This window comes from Arachis ipaensis, chromosome B10 (assembly GCF_000816755.2).
Source record: "Arachis ipaensis cultivar K30076 chromosome B10, Araip1.1, whole genome shotgun sequence".
Lineage (NCBI taxonomy): Eukaryota > Viridiplantae > Streptophyta > Magnoliopsida > Fabales > Fabaceae > Arachis > Arachis ipaensis.
This window is the reverse complement of record NC_029794.2, coordinates 5675518-5691649: the sequence shown is the minus strand read 5'-3', so window position 1 is coordinate 5691649 and position 16132 is coordinate 5675518. Positions and strand designations below refer to the sequence as shown.

The following is a 16132-nucleotide window of genomic DNA, read 5'->3' as shown; positions in this document are numbered from 1 at the left end:
TTCTTTTTGTCTCGTCAGTCAGCACGAGATATTTTCAGTTTTATCTCTTGGGCAGCAGAAATAGAAATGGAGTAGAAGAGAGAGAGATTTACACCAAGATATATCTTGGTTCAGCTGCTAAGTGCAAGGCAGCCTACATCCAGTCTCCATCACAACAATGATGGAATTTCACTATAATCATTTTTTATTACAAACACCAATTCTCCCTAGGAACTACCCTTCCTATCTGGGACAAGTCCAGAATCTAATCCCAAACTGAACTTGACTTGGTCACTGCCAAGCTTTCAACTGTAAAGTGCTAACCCAACTTACAAGGGGATTCCCACAGAATCATGAAACACAACACAGATGTACAAAGAAACTCTAAGGACATCTATGACTTTTTCTTTTAATTTTGCACTCTCTGTCTTTTTCTGCTCTATGGTTTTTTCATACAAACCTCACTGTTTGCCTTTTTCCATGAGACTCAAGACATGACAAAATTAAACAGAAAAATTATAAAATGAAGAACATTGAAGGAGAAGAACTTCTGTTAGCTTAGGTAGCTATGAGAACTCTGTGCCTTGCACTCTCACTCCTTGAATTAAACCCTGACTGTTCACCCTTACTTATAGGGAGAAGCCTTCAAGGTTGAAACCAAACAAACCAAGCCAATCTTCTTCTTCTTCAAACAGAACCGGTTCGGCCAGAGAGAGAGAAGGGATAACTCATGCAAAACCCAACATGCAATTACCTCTAGTCCTTCCTTGGTCACCAATCTTCATCAATCCGAGCCCTTCATCCTTGCCTTGCTTTCCAAGATGAACTTCTGGCCCTTGATGCTTCATGATGATGATTGCTTCATCTGCTCCAATCTCTGCCTCTCCCATTACGTAGCCACTGTAGCTACCTCCTGTGGTGGTTGAGCAGAATCAGAGACAAGCCATCCTCTCCAAAGATTTTCTTCTCTGACCGAGATCTTCTTCAACCATTTTTGGTATGGAGAAGCCAAGATCTCATCACAAAATCTTACCACAAGTGAATGAGAATCTTAACCACAGCATACTTTGAGTTTGCTTTTTCTTGCCATCATTGTGATGGTCTTTGTTGCTTGTTTTTTCTTTCGGTGTCTAGCCATAGCCTCCATGCTTTCTCTGTGTTTGATATGACCGAAAGAGAAGAGAAATAAATGAGAGAGAAGAAAAAGAAAACACTTAAGTGATCTTTACAAATTAATAAAAGAAATGATTTGCTTTTAGTGAAGCTAGGAAAGAGAGTGAAATGAATTAAATTATTTCGAAACCCAAGCGTAGAAGCGTGTAGAGCACTTAAGGCTATCACATCATTTCTTTACTTTCTCTTTCCATTTTCCAAAGTCTGCATTAATTGAAATAAAACAAAATTTGAAATCCATCCAAAGATGAGTTTGATTTCCGTGGAAGCATGCATGGATCTCCTTCTCTCTTTTTATCAATTGTGGACCAAGCTAATGGATCTTTCTAACAAAGTTGATTTGGGCTAATTAAGATCAATTCTGTCCCAATAACAAGAATAATAATTCAGCCACAACAAACAAAACATTTTTGCATAAATGCTGAATGTATTTATAAAACACTTGGGCTTGCAATCATTTTTCTTTTATTTTTGGCCCAGTCAGAACCTGTATAGCAAAAATAAATTTCATCACCTTATATGAATTAATATTTTTTGCAATTAATTAAATTAATAATGTTTAGTCATCACAAATGTTATTTTAGAGTTTTCCAAACTCATCAATGTCTTAAAAGTAATGTGAATAAACTTATTCATTTATTTTTATATATTAAGAATAGATAGATTTTTTTTCTTTATTTGTTTATTTATTTATGTTTTTGGTTCCATAGTACATGGTATCTTACATATTTGAGACCATTTTGACCATTATTAGCGATTTCATATTTGAGTTGGAAAAATCAATGCTAAAAGAGTTGATTTTTTAAAAAATAAATAAATAAATGCTGAAACATGATCGCTTTCAATAAGACAATACTCATAATTTTAAAAAAATAAATGAATAAAGAGATTTTTACCCTATTTGATATTTATGATGAATAAACAAACTCTAATACAAGTATACCACGTGCGATTTACTTTTCCAAATAATACTGCTATGATGTCCTTGAAAGACCGGTTTCTTAACTATCTTGTCAAGCCTTGAAATTATTTACAACGAAGCCAGCCAATTAGATTACACAACCACCACGACTAATCTTATAGCAGGTTTATGTTGAGGTAACATAAGGTCATCCTTTAATATCTGTTTGGTTGAAAACTATATTCCTGATTTATTTGAAACATGAACTTTCTTTGTGATGGTTAAGATTTGATCTGACATAATCTATCACTAATTCATTCCTAAAATCTCCAACCCATTCATTAATGATGCTTATGGGGTCACTGGTTTTGCTACTAGCACTTTTTTCCACTTGCACTTCCTTGGACACCATCTCCTCTTCCTACATCCTTAATGCCTCCGAAACTTTAAGCTCCAGTAATGGTTTGTTCCACCTTGGATTTTTCACCCCTACTAACTCATCAACCTTTTCATCCTACCTCGGTATCTGGTTCATGACCAAACCCTCTGTCGTATGGGTTGCCAACAGGAACCAACCAATAACTGATTCTTCATCTTCTGGGCTGCTCAAGATATCAAAGGATGGAAACCTTGTTGTGACGAACTCAAAAAGTGTGGTCCTTTGGTCAACAAAGGCCTCCAATATTTCATCTAACACATTAGCTAAGCTTCAAAACAACGGCAACCTTGTGTTGCAAGAAAACTCCACAGGAAGGATCCTGTGGCAGAGTTTCCAACACCCCACAAACACTTTCCTGCAGGGAATGGAACTCGGTACCGGTAACATTAGCGGGGAGAGAATAAAACTGACTTCGTGGAGAAGCCTCCAGGATCCATCCATTGGAGAATTCTCAGTGAGTCTTGAACACCTGAATATCCCGGAAGTGATGATATGGAGAGGGAGCCAACCTCACTGGCGCAGTGGTCCATGGAATAGTCAAAAGTTTCTTGGCATACCTGACATGAGAAGCAACTTTCTTTCAGGGTTTTACTTAGGTGTGGAAGACATGGATAATGGAATTACTAATTACTATCTTGCTTACAACTACTCAAACAATCCTGATTCTGTATACTACTACATGTTGAGTGCTGATGGAAACCTACATGAAACATATTGGGATCATGAAAAGGGAGAATGGCTCGACTCGTGGTTAGCTATAAATTCAGAGTGTGATGTGTATGGCAAGTGTGGAGAGTTTGGAATTTGTGATTCTACTAGATCTCCGATTTGCAGCTGTTTGAGAGGGTATAAGCCAAGGAATCCTGAGGAGTGGAATAAACAGAACTGGAGCAGAGGTTGTGTTAGGAAGGAACCTTTTCAGTGTGAGAATGATGGATTTGTGAAGTTGCAGAATGCCAAGGTTCCAGCCTCTATCAAGTGGTCGTCTACCGCGATTGGAAACGACTGCAGAGGCCAGTGCTTGGGGAACTGCTCCTGCACAGCATATGCATATGATGCTGGCACTGGTTGTATGGTGTGGACTGCAAACTTAACTGACATACAAAGCTTCTCAGCTGGAGGAATTGATCTTTACATTCGAGTTCCCAATTCAGAGCTTGGTACCCTCTTTTATTTCTTTGTTGTTTGGACTGTGACAATCTTGTTATCCATATCAAACTGATGAATTTGTTGCATATGACATCCAAATCCAAATGGTTAACAGGTGAAGACAAGAAAAATGTCACAGTGGTCATTGCAGTGCCAGTCATAGTAGGAGCCGCTATCATTCTCATCTGTGCTTATATCTTCTGGAAAAGGATTCAAATCAGAGGTCATATCTCTAATTCTACTGCCTCATAGACTTAAATCAAAGACATGTGCTTCGTATGTTTGAAAATGTGGCCTAATTGGAATCGAACTAATTTCACTCAACATAGTGGATTTATACTCATCCTATAATTAATCACTTTTCCAAAGCAGCAAGTGCTTTCAATACAGATTTTCTTTGTATAGAATACTAATATTGCTTTATTTTCTTAGTGATATGGGAAATACTATATGCTTTTCCTATTAATATTAATAAGATGCAGATTGTTTATCATTTTGAATACAGAGAAAGCGAAAAACAATGACCTAGTGAAATTCCCAGAGCTTTCCCAATTTGAGTTTAAAAGACTTGTTGCTGCAACAAATAACTTTAATCTATCAAATAAGCTAGGGGAAGGAGGTTATGGCCCAGTATATAAGGTATGTTGGTTGGTAAACATTGAATTTCACCATGTCCCAAATCATGAATTTTAATTCCTAATAACTTCTAAAACATTATTTCAGGGAACATTGGAAGATGGACAGGAAATAGCAGTTAAAAGGCTTTCAAGATCGTCCGGGCAAGGATACGAAGAATTTATGAATGAGGTTATGGTAATATCAAAGCTTCAACATTTTAATCTCGTTAGACTTTTTGGATGTTGTATAGAAGGAGATGAGAAGATTTTGATCTATGAGTACATGCCAAACAAAAGTCTAGATGCATATATGTTCGGTGAGTTCCTGCAAACCATCTCCACTTTATTACATACCAAAGATATACTAAGATGAATCATGGAAATAAGGTGAAAAGGAAAAGAGGCAGTAAAATTGATTGTGAATCTCTTTAAATATATAGTCTTTTATTCTGTTAAGTTGTTTTTTATTCATATTTTATCAGACAAATGATAATTCTATCCTTTTAATTGCATGACAGATCAATCACAAATACTGAATTGGGAAAAACGTTTCAGTATAATTGAAGGAATAGCAAGGGGCTTGCTTTACCTTCACAGAGATTCTAGACTAAGAATTATACATAGAGATTTAAAGATGAGTAACATATTACTTGATGAAGAGCTAAATCCAAAAATTGCCGATTTTGGCATGGCAAAGATTTTTACACGGACTCAAGATGTGGTCAATACTAGAAGGGTTGTTGGAACATAGTAAGAATTTTTTTCTACACTATTCGTCTGAAATTTTATAATGACAGTTAAGAATAATAACTTTAAAATTTCTGCAGCGGTTATATGTCACCAGAATACGTTATACAAGGACTATTTTCGGAAAAGTCTGATGTATTTAGCTTTGGTGTTTTACTGCTGGAAATTGTTAGTAAGAGAAAAAATAGCAGCTTTTATGAAGATGCTGAATCTTTGAATCTTTTAGGATTTGTAAGTCTCTTAAGCTAGTTACCTTATTCTAAGAATTTCTATTTTGACTTTAAAGCTTAACAACTAACACATGCTTGTTAATGTTTGCAGGCATGGAATTTATGGAATGCAGATAACATTGCATCTCTTATAGATCCAGAAATATCAAGCTCATGCAACAAAGAAGATATAATGAGGTGCATACATATTGGTCTTTTATGTGTACAAGAGCTTGCAAGAGATAGGCCTACAATGACTTCAGTGATTTCAATGCTTAAAAGTGAGACAATCAATCTTCCTCCTCCAAAACAGCCAGCATTCATTCTAAGGCAGACTATACTTGATATAGAATCTTCTCTTACAAATAAGGAATTAGGTTCTATCAATAATGTGACCATAACAAATATTCAAGGAAGATAAAAATACTTTGTTTGGTATACGGCAAAATTCTGAACAATAAAAGTGAAAACTCAAAACAGAAAACTGTCAAGATTTTAGTTAACGCTGATAGCTTGCAGCTACCTAATAATTGTTGTTTAGTCCGTTATATCTGAACTGAAATTTTTAAAGAACCCAAAAAATATGCATGTGGCTAATTGGCTATGATTTCATCATCGTCATCATCTCTCATATCGGGCCAACAAGCCTATTTGTATTTCAACATGTATTTTATACTGGTGACTGATTTTGGTGTACACGTAGCATATTCGCTTACGACTTATGAAAATGGTCAGTGCACAAATTTTTTTTCTAAAATACTATTTATTATATACAATTTATAAAAGAAATAATTTCTTTGCTATTTTCAAGAACTCAAGATCTCTTAGTTTAGTTATAAACTACTTATCATCTTAACTAATTTCATTTTTATTATTTTTATACACATTTGATAAATAAAACAGTAAATGAATTGATACACTAGTTATATATAACTCTCAGAAGGTTTCTATCCCATAAGAATGCAATTTGTAAGTCTTTTTTTTTTTTTGGTTTAAATTTACCTGGGAGCTTAATTTTGATAGACAATGTAAAAGTACCCATCAATTGATGATTCATGACAGAGACGATGACTAGAAGTATTAGATGCCGGGGTTGACGTGCCAATAGAAAGAAACAATATAGCTACGTCGCTTGATCACATCTCAACTTTAATCTATTTGTATTTTACAGAGTCTATTTGACCAGTTTAATTAACAAATAATAAACAAAAATTGTGTATTTCTAACGACTGGACCCCCAAGATCATTGTGACACAATCAATTGACTTTAATAAAGTAATTAGGAATAATGAAGGATCATCTTCATCATCTGCTTCCTAACTCTCTAATTTGGATCAACATCTGATTATGGAGCTAACGAGACATTTCATAGACGTAACCGTTTTGGTCTTACTATCCATGAACGTTGGAAATTCCAGAGACACTATCACACCCTCAGATCCCCTAAATGGACCAGAAACTTTAAGCTCTAATAATGGCATGTTCCACCTTGGATTCTTCACGCCAACAAACTCCTCCTACCTCGGAATCTGGTACATGTCGAACCCTCCTGTGGTGTGGGTTGCCAACAGAGACCAACCTATAAAGGATTCTTCTTCTGCTTTACTCCAAATATCTCAGGATGGAAACCTTCTTCTCATGGATAATGCAAACAACAGTAGGATTCTTGTTTGGTCAACAAACCTCTCCAATATTTCATCCAACACAACGGCGCAGCTTCTTAACACCGGCAACCTTGTGCTGCAAGAAAACACCACAGGAAGGTTCCTATGGCAGAGTGTCCAACACCCTACAAACACGTTATTGCAGAAAATGCAGCTCAGCACAAACAGGATCACTGGTGAGAAAGTAAAACTCACTTCCTGGAGAACTCCTCAGGATCCATCCATTGGAGACTTCTCCTTGAGTCTCGAAGGCCTTAGTAGCCCTGAAATGGTCGTCTGGAAGGGAGTTCAACCTTACTGGCGTACCGGTCCGTGGAACGGTGTAACTTTTCTTGGAATACCTGGAGATAACATAAACAATCTTGATGGATTTTACTTGGAAAAATCGTATGATGATAACGGCACTTACTATCTTTCTTTCACCTTTGCAAATCAGTCCTTGTTGTTGATCTGTGTGTTAACAGCCGATGGAAACATGAAAGACTATTATTGGGATTATGGGAAGAGAAATTGGTCAATCGTATGGACAGCTATTAACTCAGAGTGTGATGTTTATGGAAAGTGTGGAGTATTTGGAATCTGTGATCCCACAAGTGAACCTATTTGTAGCTGCTTAACAGGGTTTGAACCAAAGAATGCTACTGAATGGAATCGGCAAAATTGGAGTAGCGGTTGTGTTAGGAAGAAAGCTCTTCAGTGTGAAGAGAATGGGTTTGTGAAGTTGCAGAATACTAAGACACCAGACTTTGTAGAGTGGTTCTCTCCTACTGAATATGATTGCAGAACTCAGTGCATTGGAAACTGCTCTTGTGAAGCATATGCATATGATGCTGGTATTGGTTGCATGCTATGGGGTGGGAACCTAATTGACATTCAAAGGTTCTCAAGTGGAGGAACAGATCTTTATATTCGGGTCCCCAATTCAGATCTTGGTAACTTCTTTTCTTGTCTTTAATTTTCTTTAGCAGCTGTACTCTAAATTAATGATTCACTTCCATTTGAACATTGGTTGACAGGTAAAAAGAAAAATAATGTAACAGTGATCATCTCAGTTACAGTCACGGTAGGAGTGATTGTCCTTGTGTCATGCACATTTATCTTGTGGAAAAGAACTTCAAGGAAAGGTGATCTGTCATTTTAATTCATTCTACTACTCTGATGGACTATATAAAAGCTCATATATTTGTCCTTAATTATATGTTCTTACTGATATTTGGATGTAGATAGAGCAAATTCCAGAGTTCAGGTCAGAATTCAGAAAAATGAGCTTCTTGAGCTTTCACAGTTTGAGTTTGAAAGGCTTGCTATAGCAACAAACAACTTTCACTTAGATAATAAGCTAGGACAAGGGGGTTTTGGACCAGTATATAAGGTATGTTTGTGACACCAATATTTGTCATCCCAGGAAATCATGGTTTTGATTACATGCTTTGAAATTTCCATATAGGGTACATTGGAAGATGGGCAGGAAATAGCAGTTAAAAGGCTTTCAAGAGCATCTGGACAAGGGCTAGAAGAATTTATGAATGAGGTGTTGGTAATATCAAAGCTTCAACATCGAAATCTTGTCAGACTTCTTGGATGTTGTATAGAAAGAGATGAAAAGATTTTGATCTATGAATACATGCCAAATAGGAGTCTTGATGCATATATGTTTGGTCAGCTATCAACCTCTCACTCATCTTGTTCTCTTCCTTTATCAGTACCAATGATATTTATATTATGCTAAAATATTCTAACCCTTTTCATGTCATCATATAGATCCATCTAAACAGATTCTAAGTTGGGAACAACGTTTTGATATAATCGAAGGAATAGCTCGTGGCTTACTTTATCTTCACAGAGATTCTAGATTAAGGATTATACATAGAGATTTGAAGTTAAGCAATATATTACTTGATGGAGAATTAAATGCTAAAATTTCAGACTTTGGCATGGCAAAGATTTTTGGTTACACGGAAGATGAGGCTAATACTCGAAGGGTTGTCGGAACATTGTAAGGAATCTTTCATTGTCTTTGTCCAAAATTTTATATATAAATTAATAGTTAAGAATATTAACATTAGATTTATACAGTGGTTATATGCCACCGGAATATGTTATGGAAGGACTATTTTCAGAAAAATCCGATGTATTCAGTTTCGGTGTTTTATTATTGGAGATCGTTAGCAAGAGAAAAAATACTAGTTTTTATGAAGATGCAGAATCTCTAAGCCTTATTGGATTTGTAAGCATCTCTAATGTCTCTAGTTATTTATCTCATTTCCAGAAAATCTATTTCATAAAAGATATGATTTTTTACTTTAAAGTTTAACTAACTAGATAGTTCATGTGATTCTTGATGTTTATAGGCATGGAAATTGTGGAATGATGATAAGATTACAGCTCTAATAGATCCAGAAGTAGCAAACATGAGTAGTCTTGCAGATATAATGAGGTGCATTCACATTGGGCTTTTGTGTGTGCAAGAACTTGCAAGGGATAGACCTACTATGACTGCAGTGATTTCAATGCTTAATAGTGAAACTGTTAATCTTCCTCTGCCGAAGCAGCCAGCATTCATGCATAGGCAGACAATGTTGGATATAGAGTCTTCTCATAGAAGTGATGGATCATATTCCATCAATTATATCAGCTTAACAAACATCCAAGGAAGGTAGCAGATTGGTTATTTAACCTCTGCTCGCTGTAAATCAGAATTGTTAGTTTTATTTTAACTTGAAAAATCCAAATTAGTTAGAAGATCAATCATCTTTCCCCGAAATCCATTCTTGTTCTGATAATTTTATTTACTCTTGTGCATGTTATAACATATATACGTTGTTATATATTATGTCGTTCTAAATTACATGCACTCTTTAATAAATAATTTCCCCTGGCAGGCCAACCAAAGAGAAAAAAGGGACGAAGAGTGATCAATTCTGACGGCCACATTTCAATTTTCTTCGTGCAATATAATATAATCTATCTCAGTGCGTGACCACTATTATCATTGTGACTATTACCTTGACTGAAGCAGGGTTCATATTTATGAGGTGCATGCACATATTTTGGTTTGTTGGGTCTTTTTGTGTGTAAAAGCGATAGGCCTACCTACAATGACTGTTGTAGTTTGACTAATTTCAATAATAATCAAGTGTTAGAAAAAGTTTCAACTACAATATAAGCCAACTAAATCAATTTCTTCTTATTTCTAATTTTAAAATTTGAAAAATTAAGATAATGGATTTTTTTTTTTTTTGATAAAAAAACTATTTTTCAACTAGTTGATTGGAGTTAGCTTGGCTACTAATTGGTTCCTAACGAAATTGAGCACAATAAAATATTTATTATCTAATATTTTTCCTTCATTACTAAAATATAGGAGCATAGTTTCTCTCACCTTCTTGCATATTTGTTTTGTCTCTCCTCTTCTAATGGACCGGACCAGATGACCATATATCAGTCTTCACCAAAAAGTCAATCCCAAAAGCTTTGTTTTATATATATAAATTTTATTTTTGGGTTAATGACTTATGACCCTGACGACCTGACTATATATCATGGATTATCTTTTAAAAGGAAATACTAAAACAATCAAAATTTTAGATTAATGAGATAATGCTACATTGCAAGCTACTCACTTATTATCACTTATTAACGAATATGGACCAAGTCTCTTAGGGACAATCTTATAGTTTGTCGTAGCCTCTTATACGACACTTCTCATGATATATAACCACATCTCAAATTGGAATTGACATGAGTAGACACCAAAAGTTGTCTTTATTCTAACGTACCAAAGTAACATGGCAAGTTGCAACATGCAATGCAAGAGATTCAAAATTAAAGCAACATGACTATATCAACTTGCCATCTTCATTGGGTTACATTGTATCTGTCCATTCATTTCATACTCCCTCATCTATCCTTCTCTGCATCTTCATGGAGCACTACCTATCCTTTCTACTATTATTATTACTCTTCACTTTTGCGACTTCCTTAGACACCATCAACTCTTCTTATATCCTTAAGCCCCCTCAAACTTTAAGCTCCAAGGATGGTATGTTCCACCTTGGATTCTTCAACCTTACCACCAACTCATCATCATCATCTTACCTCGGAATCTGGTACATAACCAACCCCCCTGTCGTCTGGGTTGCTAACAGAGACCAACCTATCATAGGTGATGCTAGTAGTGTAGCAGTGCTCAAGATATCCGAGGATGGAAACCTTGTTGTCATGGATGCACGTAATAATGAGATCCTTTGGTCAACGAATGTGTCAAACATCGCATCCCCCAACACCACAAGTGCTCAGCTTCTTACCACCGGAAACCTCGTGTTGCAAGATAACGCCACGGGGACGATACTGTGGCAGAGTTTCCAACACCCCACAGACACGCTCCTGCAGAACATGAAGATTAGCGCCAACAGGATCACCGGCAAGAAAGTAAACGTAACCTCGTGGAGAACTCCTCATGATCCATCCATTGGAGACTTCTCTGTGAGCCTTGAACGCCTTAGTATCCCTGAAGCGTTCATCTGGAGAGGGGAGAGTCAACCTCACTGGCGAAGTGGCCCATGGAACGGTCAAATATTTATTGGGATACCTGACATGACCGCAAATTATATTGACGGGTTCTACATGAGTGGAAAAGATGAAGAGAGCAACGGCACTTACTATCTTTCTTATAGCTATGCAAATCATAATCTAAGGATGTTCGCGTTGGGTGTTGATGGAAACTTAAATGAATACTACTGGGATTATTCAAAGAAGCAATGGTCCATGATGTGGTCTGTTATTAACACTGAGTGCGGTGTTTATGGCAAGTGTGGAGTATTTGCAAGTTGCGACCCTAAAACTTCACCTATCTGCACTTGTTTGAGAGGGTATGTTCCAAGGAATGTAGAGGAGTGGAACAAACAAAACTGGAGCAGCGGCTGTGTTAGGAAGACACCTGTGCAGTGTGAGAGTGAGAAAGTCATAAAAAATAATAGTAGTGTTGAATCGGTAGCAGTAGAAGATGGGTTTGTGAAGCTTCAGAATACCAAGGTTCCAGACTATGCTGAGTGGTTGTCTTCCATTGACTTTGACTGCAGAACTGCGTGTTTGGGAAACTGCTCTTGCAAAGCGTATGCTTATGATGTTGGAATTGGTTGTATGCTGTGGAGTGGAAACTTGATTGACATACAGAGATTCTCAATGGGAGGAACCGATCTTTATATACGTGTTCCCTCTTCTGAGCTTGGTAAGTGTATATATATGACATACACATACATGTGCATGCAGATGATTTCGTACTTAATTACTTTGGTTAATTAATAGATGAGCAGAAGAAGAAAAATCATGCCGCAGTGATCATTGCAGTTACAGTCTCAGCAGTAGGAACTATTGGGATTTTGATTTGCGCGTTTATCCTGTGGAAAAGAAAAACTGCAATAAGAGGTGATATATCATTATTCTTTCTATATACCAAAACTACATGCTTTGCCAATTCATGATATTAATGGCTTCTGCAGAATTAGTAGTTAGTTGTATATGACTCTTGAATACTACTGTTTCATCATTTATTCTATTGGCATTATATGCTGTGCAGTTTACAAACATAATGAATAGTGTGGACCATGTGGTATTCATTGTCCCCAAAAAAATGCTTTCCTGTTTTAATTAATTTGTACTTTGATACAGAGAGAGCAAATTTCAGAATACCTACAATAAGCAACACAAAATACCCAAGCAAAGTCAAACTCCCGGAGCTTTCCCAATTTGAGTTTGGAAAGCTTGCAATTGCAACAAACAACTTTCACTTAGCTAATAAGATGGGGCAAGGAGGATTTGGACTAGTATACAGGGTATTGGACACATATGGTGAGAGGCTCCTGAATCAAGAACCCACTTACCGAAGATTTCATGAGATTGTTCTGTTACACAGTAACAATCCTCCTCATCATTTGAGACGTAGCTTGCTTCCTGCTTTTCTTTTGGGTTGTCATTGTTCTGTTTCTTGAAAGTTATCTTCTTATTTGGACAATTTGCTTTGAAATGTCCATCCTCACCACATTTAAAGCATGTTCTCTCCGCGTGAGGTCTAGATTTTGGCCTATACTTTCCACGCTTATTACCTTTTCCTCTTTCATTAGTCCTTCCTCTAGCCGCGAACAAACCTTGTGCTTGATCATTATACTCTCTTCCATTTGAAGATGACATTACACTTGCAGCAACCTTACGTAGATCATCCGCTAAAAGTGATGCCCTCGTCTCTGTCACGGCCGAAAATGAGCCATGACTGGCGCTCAGGAAAATAATCCCTCAGCAAGCCTAACCGACTCAAATATAAGTTGAATAAAAAAATTACAAATATTTTAAATAAATTTACAGTTTCTAAAATGAATAATTATATATTTAAAAAACAAAAATAAAATAAATATGGATGGATCCTGCCTGTGACATGGAGCAGATGACATCTTAGAACTCAACAAAGAACAGATACCCATTGCAGATCATTACTCTTGAATCGAAAGGCTCACATAATCAAATATTTACTCCTGAAAAATATTTTTAGAAAATATGGTGAGTTTTGCAACTCAGTGACTAGACAATACATCTATAATCGACATGAGACCATATAAACATCATTATTAAAGTAATTTTTAATTAGAAAATAATAGTTGATAATAATAGGTGAATCAACAAGGGAGTTCTATACAGAAATCAAATCAAAAGTCCACACATGGGCGGCTCCACCTCTATGGGTAGCCCTTTCCTCTTGTGTGTCCTAACAGAATAACAGATCTAACGTGTGGCCTACACGTTAGGCTAGCAACACCCCTGCTAGCTGGAGTCTGAGTTAGATACATCTAAGTTAACGTCATAATCGCCGTTAACTATGGTTTTCTAATACAAGCCTCCCAAACCAATTCAAAACATATAGTTTCAAATACAATAAATCTTTAATCTCTCAAATATATAAGGTATCGAATCAAATCAACCAGATAATACTTTTTTATCAGAAATCTTTTAAAATCATATTTTCTCAATCATAAAAACATATTTCATAATTTCAAAGTGAGTGCCAACAAATACTTTAAAATTTCAAAAGGATATATCCGAATAAAATCAATATTCTAAAATAATATAAAGCTTTATTAAACATATATATAGTCTCATGTAAAATTTTTAAAGTATGAATTTCATAAAAATAATTATTCAGTTATAATAAATCAATTATTCTAATCAAATCAAATTTCTTCAATAATAGTTTTATAAATATAATTAAAAACTCATAATAGCATAAACCAAAAGCTTAACGGTTATAAATGTAAAGCCTACTCACAGCATGGTCCTAACGAACCAAAGAGACGAAACCCGTAGTGTCAAATTAAAGGGTACGAAACTGCGTAGAATTTGGACCAGAGTAGCGACAAGATGGAGTTGGCGATAGTTCTGGGAATTTAAAATAGGCAAAACTAAAATCGAATTAAAATAAGGACAAGATAGAATAAATGGTGGCATAATAGGACATGAAAGCTAGAGCAAAATCAAGAAAAAAGGCTGGACCGGGATAATGATAGGAGCGGTTTAGCTCTAGCAACACCAACAACTCCGGTGGCAAGGACGATGGCTTGGCTCAGGTACATCCGAACGGCAACAGGAACAGCGCAGCAACGGATGGTCCCTCTTCCTTGGCATTTCTCTCTCCCCGAGAACTCCTCTCTCTTCGAAGCTCTAAATCTGCAACTACGACAACGGCGGCGAGGCTGGCTTTGACGGCGACAGCTAGGCGTTTCTTGGCGGTAGAGGCGCGGCGGCCATGGCAGCAGCAGTTCCATCAGTGACGGTTTCCTCCAATCATGTATCTCCAATGACAATAGCGGCTTTAGAAAGACAAACCAAAAACAGGGGCAGAGCTCAGCAGCAGTGACAGATTCTTTCCCCACCATCACGTTTCTTCCCACGGCGGATCCAACAGCAGCGGCTCGGTCGGCAACGCCGGCTCGGTCGGCAGCAGCGACCATGGAGGCTTCAGCGATGGTGACCAGCTTCAACGGACTCCTCTGTCGCGTCCTCTCTGCTAGTTTCCTCCAATCTCCAATGACAATAGCGGCTTTAGAAAGACAAACCAAAAACAGGGGCAGAGCTCAGCAGCAGTGACAGATTCTTTCCCCTTTCCCCACCTTCTTCCCACGGCGGATCCAACAGCAGCGGCTCGGTCGGCAACGCCGGCTCGGTCGGCAGCAGCGACCATGGAGGCTTCAGCGATGGTGACCAGCTTCAACGGACTCCTCTGTCGCGTCCTCTCTGCTACGCGAACTCCTATCTCTCTCTCTCCATGCTCGTCGGCAGTGACAGAAGTGGCAGCCACGAACCCTAGCAGCGGCGGCGGCGGATCAATCGCGATGAAGGCACGACGGCGTCCCCTTCCTCTCGGCCTTAGCTTGCATCACGTCGCCCTCTTCTCTCCTATGTGGCAGCGTTGACGATGGCGGAACGAGCTCGGCGTGCAGCACCAGGCGCGACGATGGCGACAGCGGGACGCAGCACGGCGGTGACGACTGGGTGCGGTCCGGTCTCCCCCTACTTCCTCTTTTTCCCTCGCGACTCCCTCACTCTCTGAATCTCACGTCTCTCTCTTCCTTGGGTGTGGCTGGTGGCTGGGTAAAGGGTTTCAAGGTCAGGGTTTCCCAATTTGGGAACTAGGGTTTCTGATTTGGAAAAAAGAGAAGTAAGGGAATTTTAGGGATTTTACAGTCTCATCCATGGTCAGAGTGTCACCCACCAGCATCAATGTCTGCACCAGATTTTCATAGGACTTTGGAAATAAAAGTAGCAATATGAGTGCCAGGTCTTCATCATCAACCTTCACATCTATATCCTTTAAGTTTGATATGATCCTATCAAACTTATTGATATATTCTCGGATTGAGGTGCCTTCCTCCATCTTGCATGTATACAATTTGGATTTTAAGTAGATCCTGTTAGTTAGAGTCTTCGTCATGAAATTACTCTCTAACTTTGTCCAGACGCCTGCTGCAGTTGTTTCTTCGTTCACCAAGAAAGCAACATCCCTCTCAAGGCATAAGATTATTGCAGCCCATGCCTCAAGATCTAATTCTTCCCAATCCTCATCTTTCATTCCTTCCGGCTTTTTCTCTTTTTTCACTAGTGCCTTGTGTAACTTTTGTGATATAAGCAGATTTTTCATCTGCATCCTCCAATAGGAAAAATCATTTTTCCCATTGAACTTCTCGATTTCATATTTGCCTACTTTGACA

At 37.6% G+C, this 16132-nt stretch overlaps 3 protein-coding genes across 3 annotated transcripts in view; all 3 read left to right on the top strand.

The window, feature by feature from the left end:
* LOC107619997 (G-type lectin S-receptor-like serine/threonine-protein kinase At1g11330) lies at positions 2223 to 5813 on the top strand. Its single transcript, XM_016322222.2, has 7 exons — positions 2223 to 3652; positions 3757 to 3864; positions 4147 to 4280; positions 4365 to 4575; positions 4777 to 5008; positions 5086 to 5236; positions 5327 to 5813. Exons 1-7 carry the CDS (start codon positions 2398 to 2400, stop codon positions 5633 to 5635), a joined length of 2400 nt encoding a protein of 799 aa, XP_016177708.2. The 5' UTR covers positions 2223 to 2397; the 3' UTR covers positions 5636 to 5813.
* LOC107622247 (G-type lectin S-receptor-like serine/threonine-protein kinase At1g11330) lies at positions 6400 to 10019 on the top strand. The gene is made up of 8 exons (XM_016324122.2): positions 6400 to 7810; positions 7895 to 8002; positions 8102 to 8250; positions 8326 to 8536; positions 8640 to 8874; positions 8955 to 9105; positions 9230 to 9534; positions 9761 to 10019. The coding sequence occupies exons 1-8, from the start codon at positions 6562 to 6564 to the stop codon at positions 9801 to 9803; spliced, it is 2451 nt and encodes an 816-aa protein (XP_016179608.2). The 5' UTR covers positions 6400 to 6561; the 3' UTR covers positions 9804 to 10019.
* LOC107622249 (G-type lectin S-receptor-like serine/threonine-protein kinase At1g11330) overlaps positions 10701 to 16132 on the top strand; it is a 62538-nt gene continuing 57106 nt past the window's right edge. The window contains exons 1-3 of the mRNA XM_021114857.1: positions 10701 to 12108; positions 12186 to 12305; positions 12549 to 12712. Coding sequence (XP_020970516.1) covers positions 10803 to 12108; positions 12186 to 12305; positions 12549 to 12712 — 1590 coding nt within the window. The 5' untranslated portion in view covers positions 10701 to 10802. The remainder of the gene's footprint in view (positions 12109 to 12185; positions 12306 to 12548; positions 12713 to 16132) is intronic.

Excerpts from the sequence above, each read along its gene's own strand:
- LOC107619997 (XM_016322222.2), top strand. The coding sequence starts at position 2,398 with ATGATGCTTATGGGGTCACTGGTTTTGCTACTAGCACTTTTTTCCACT. Across the intron at positions 3,865-4,146 it reads GAAAAGGATTCAAATCAGAG|AGAAAGCGAAAAACAATGAC; the intron begins GTCATATCTCTA and ends TTTTGAATACAG. Across the intron at positions 4,576-4,776 it reads TCTAGATGCATATATGTTCG|ATCAATCACAAATACTGAAT; the intron begins GTGAGTTCCTGC and ends ATTGCATGACAG.
- LOC107622247 (XM_016324122.2), top strand. The coding sequence starts at position 6,562 with ATGGAGCTAACGAGACATTTCATAGACGTAACCGTTTTGGTCTTACTA. Across the intron at positions 8,003-8,101 it reads GAAAAGAACTTCAAGGAAAG|ATAGAGCAAATTCCAGAGTT; the intron begins GTGATCTGTCAT and ends ATTTGGATGTAG. Across the intron at positions 8,251-8,325 it reads GTTTTGGACCAGTATATAAG|GGTACATTGGAAGATGGGCA; the intron begins GTATGTTTGTGA and ends ATTTCCATATAG.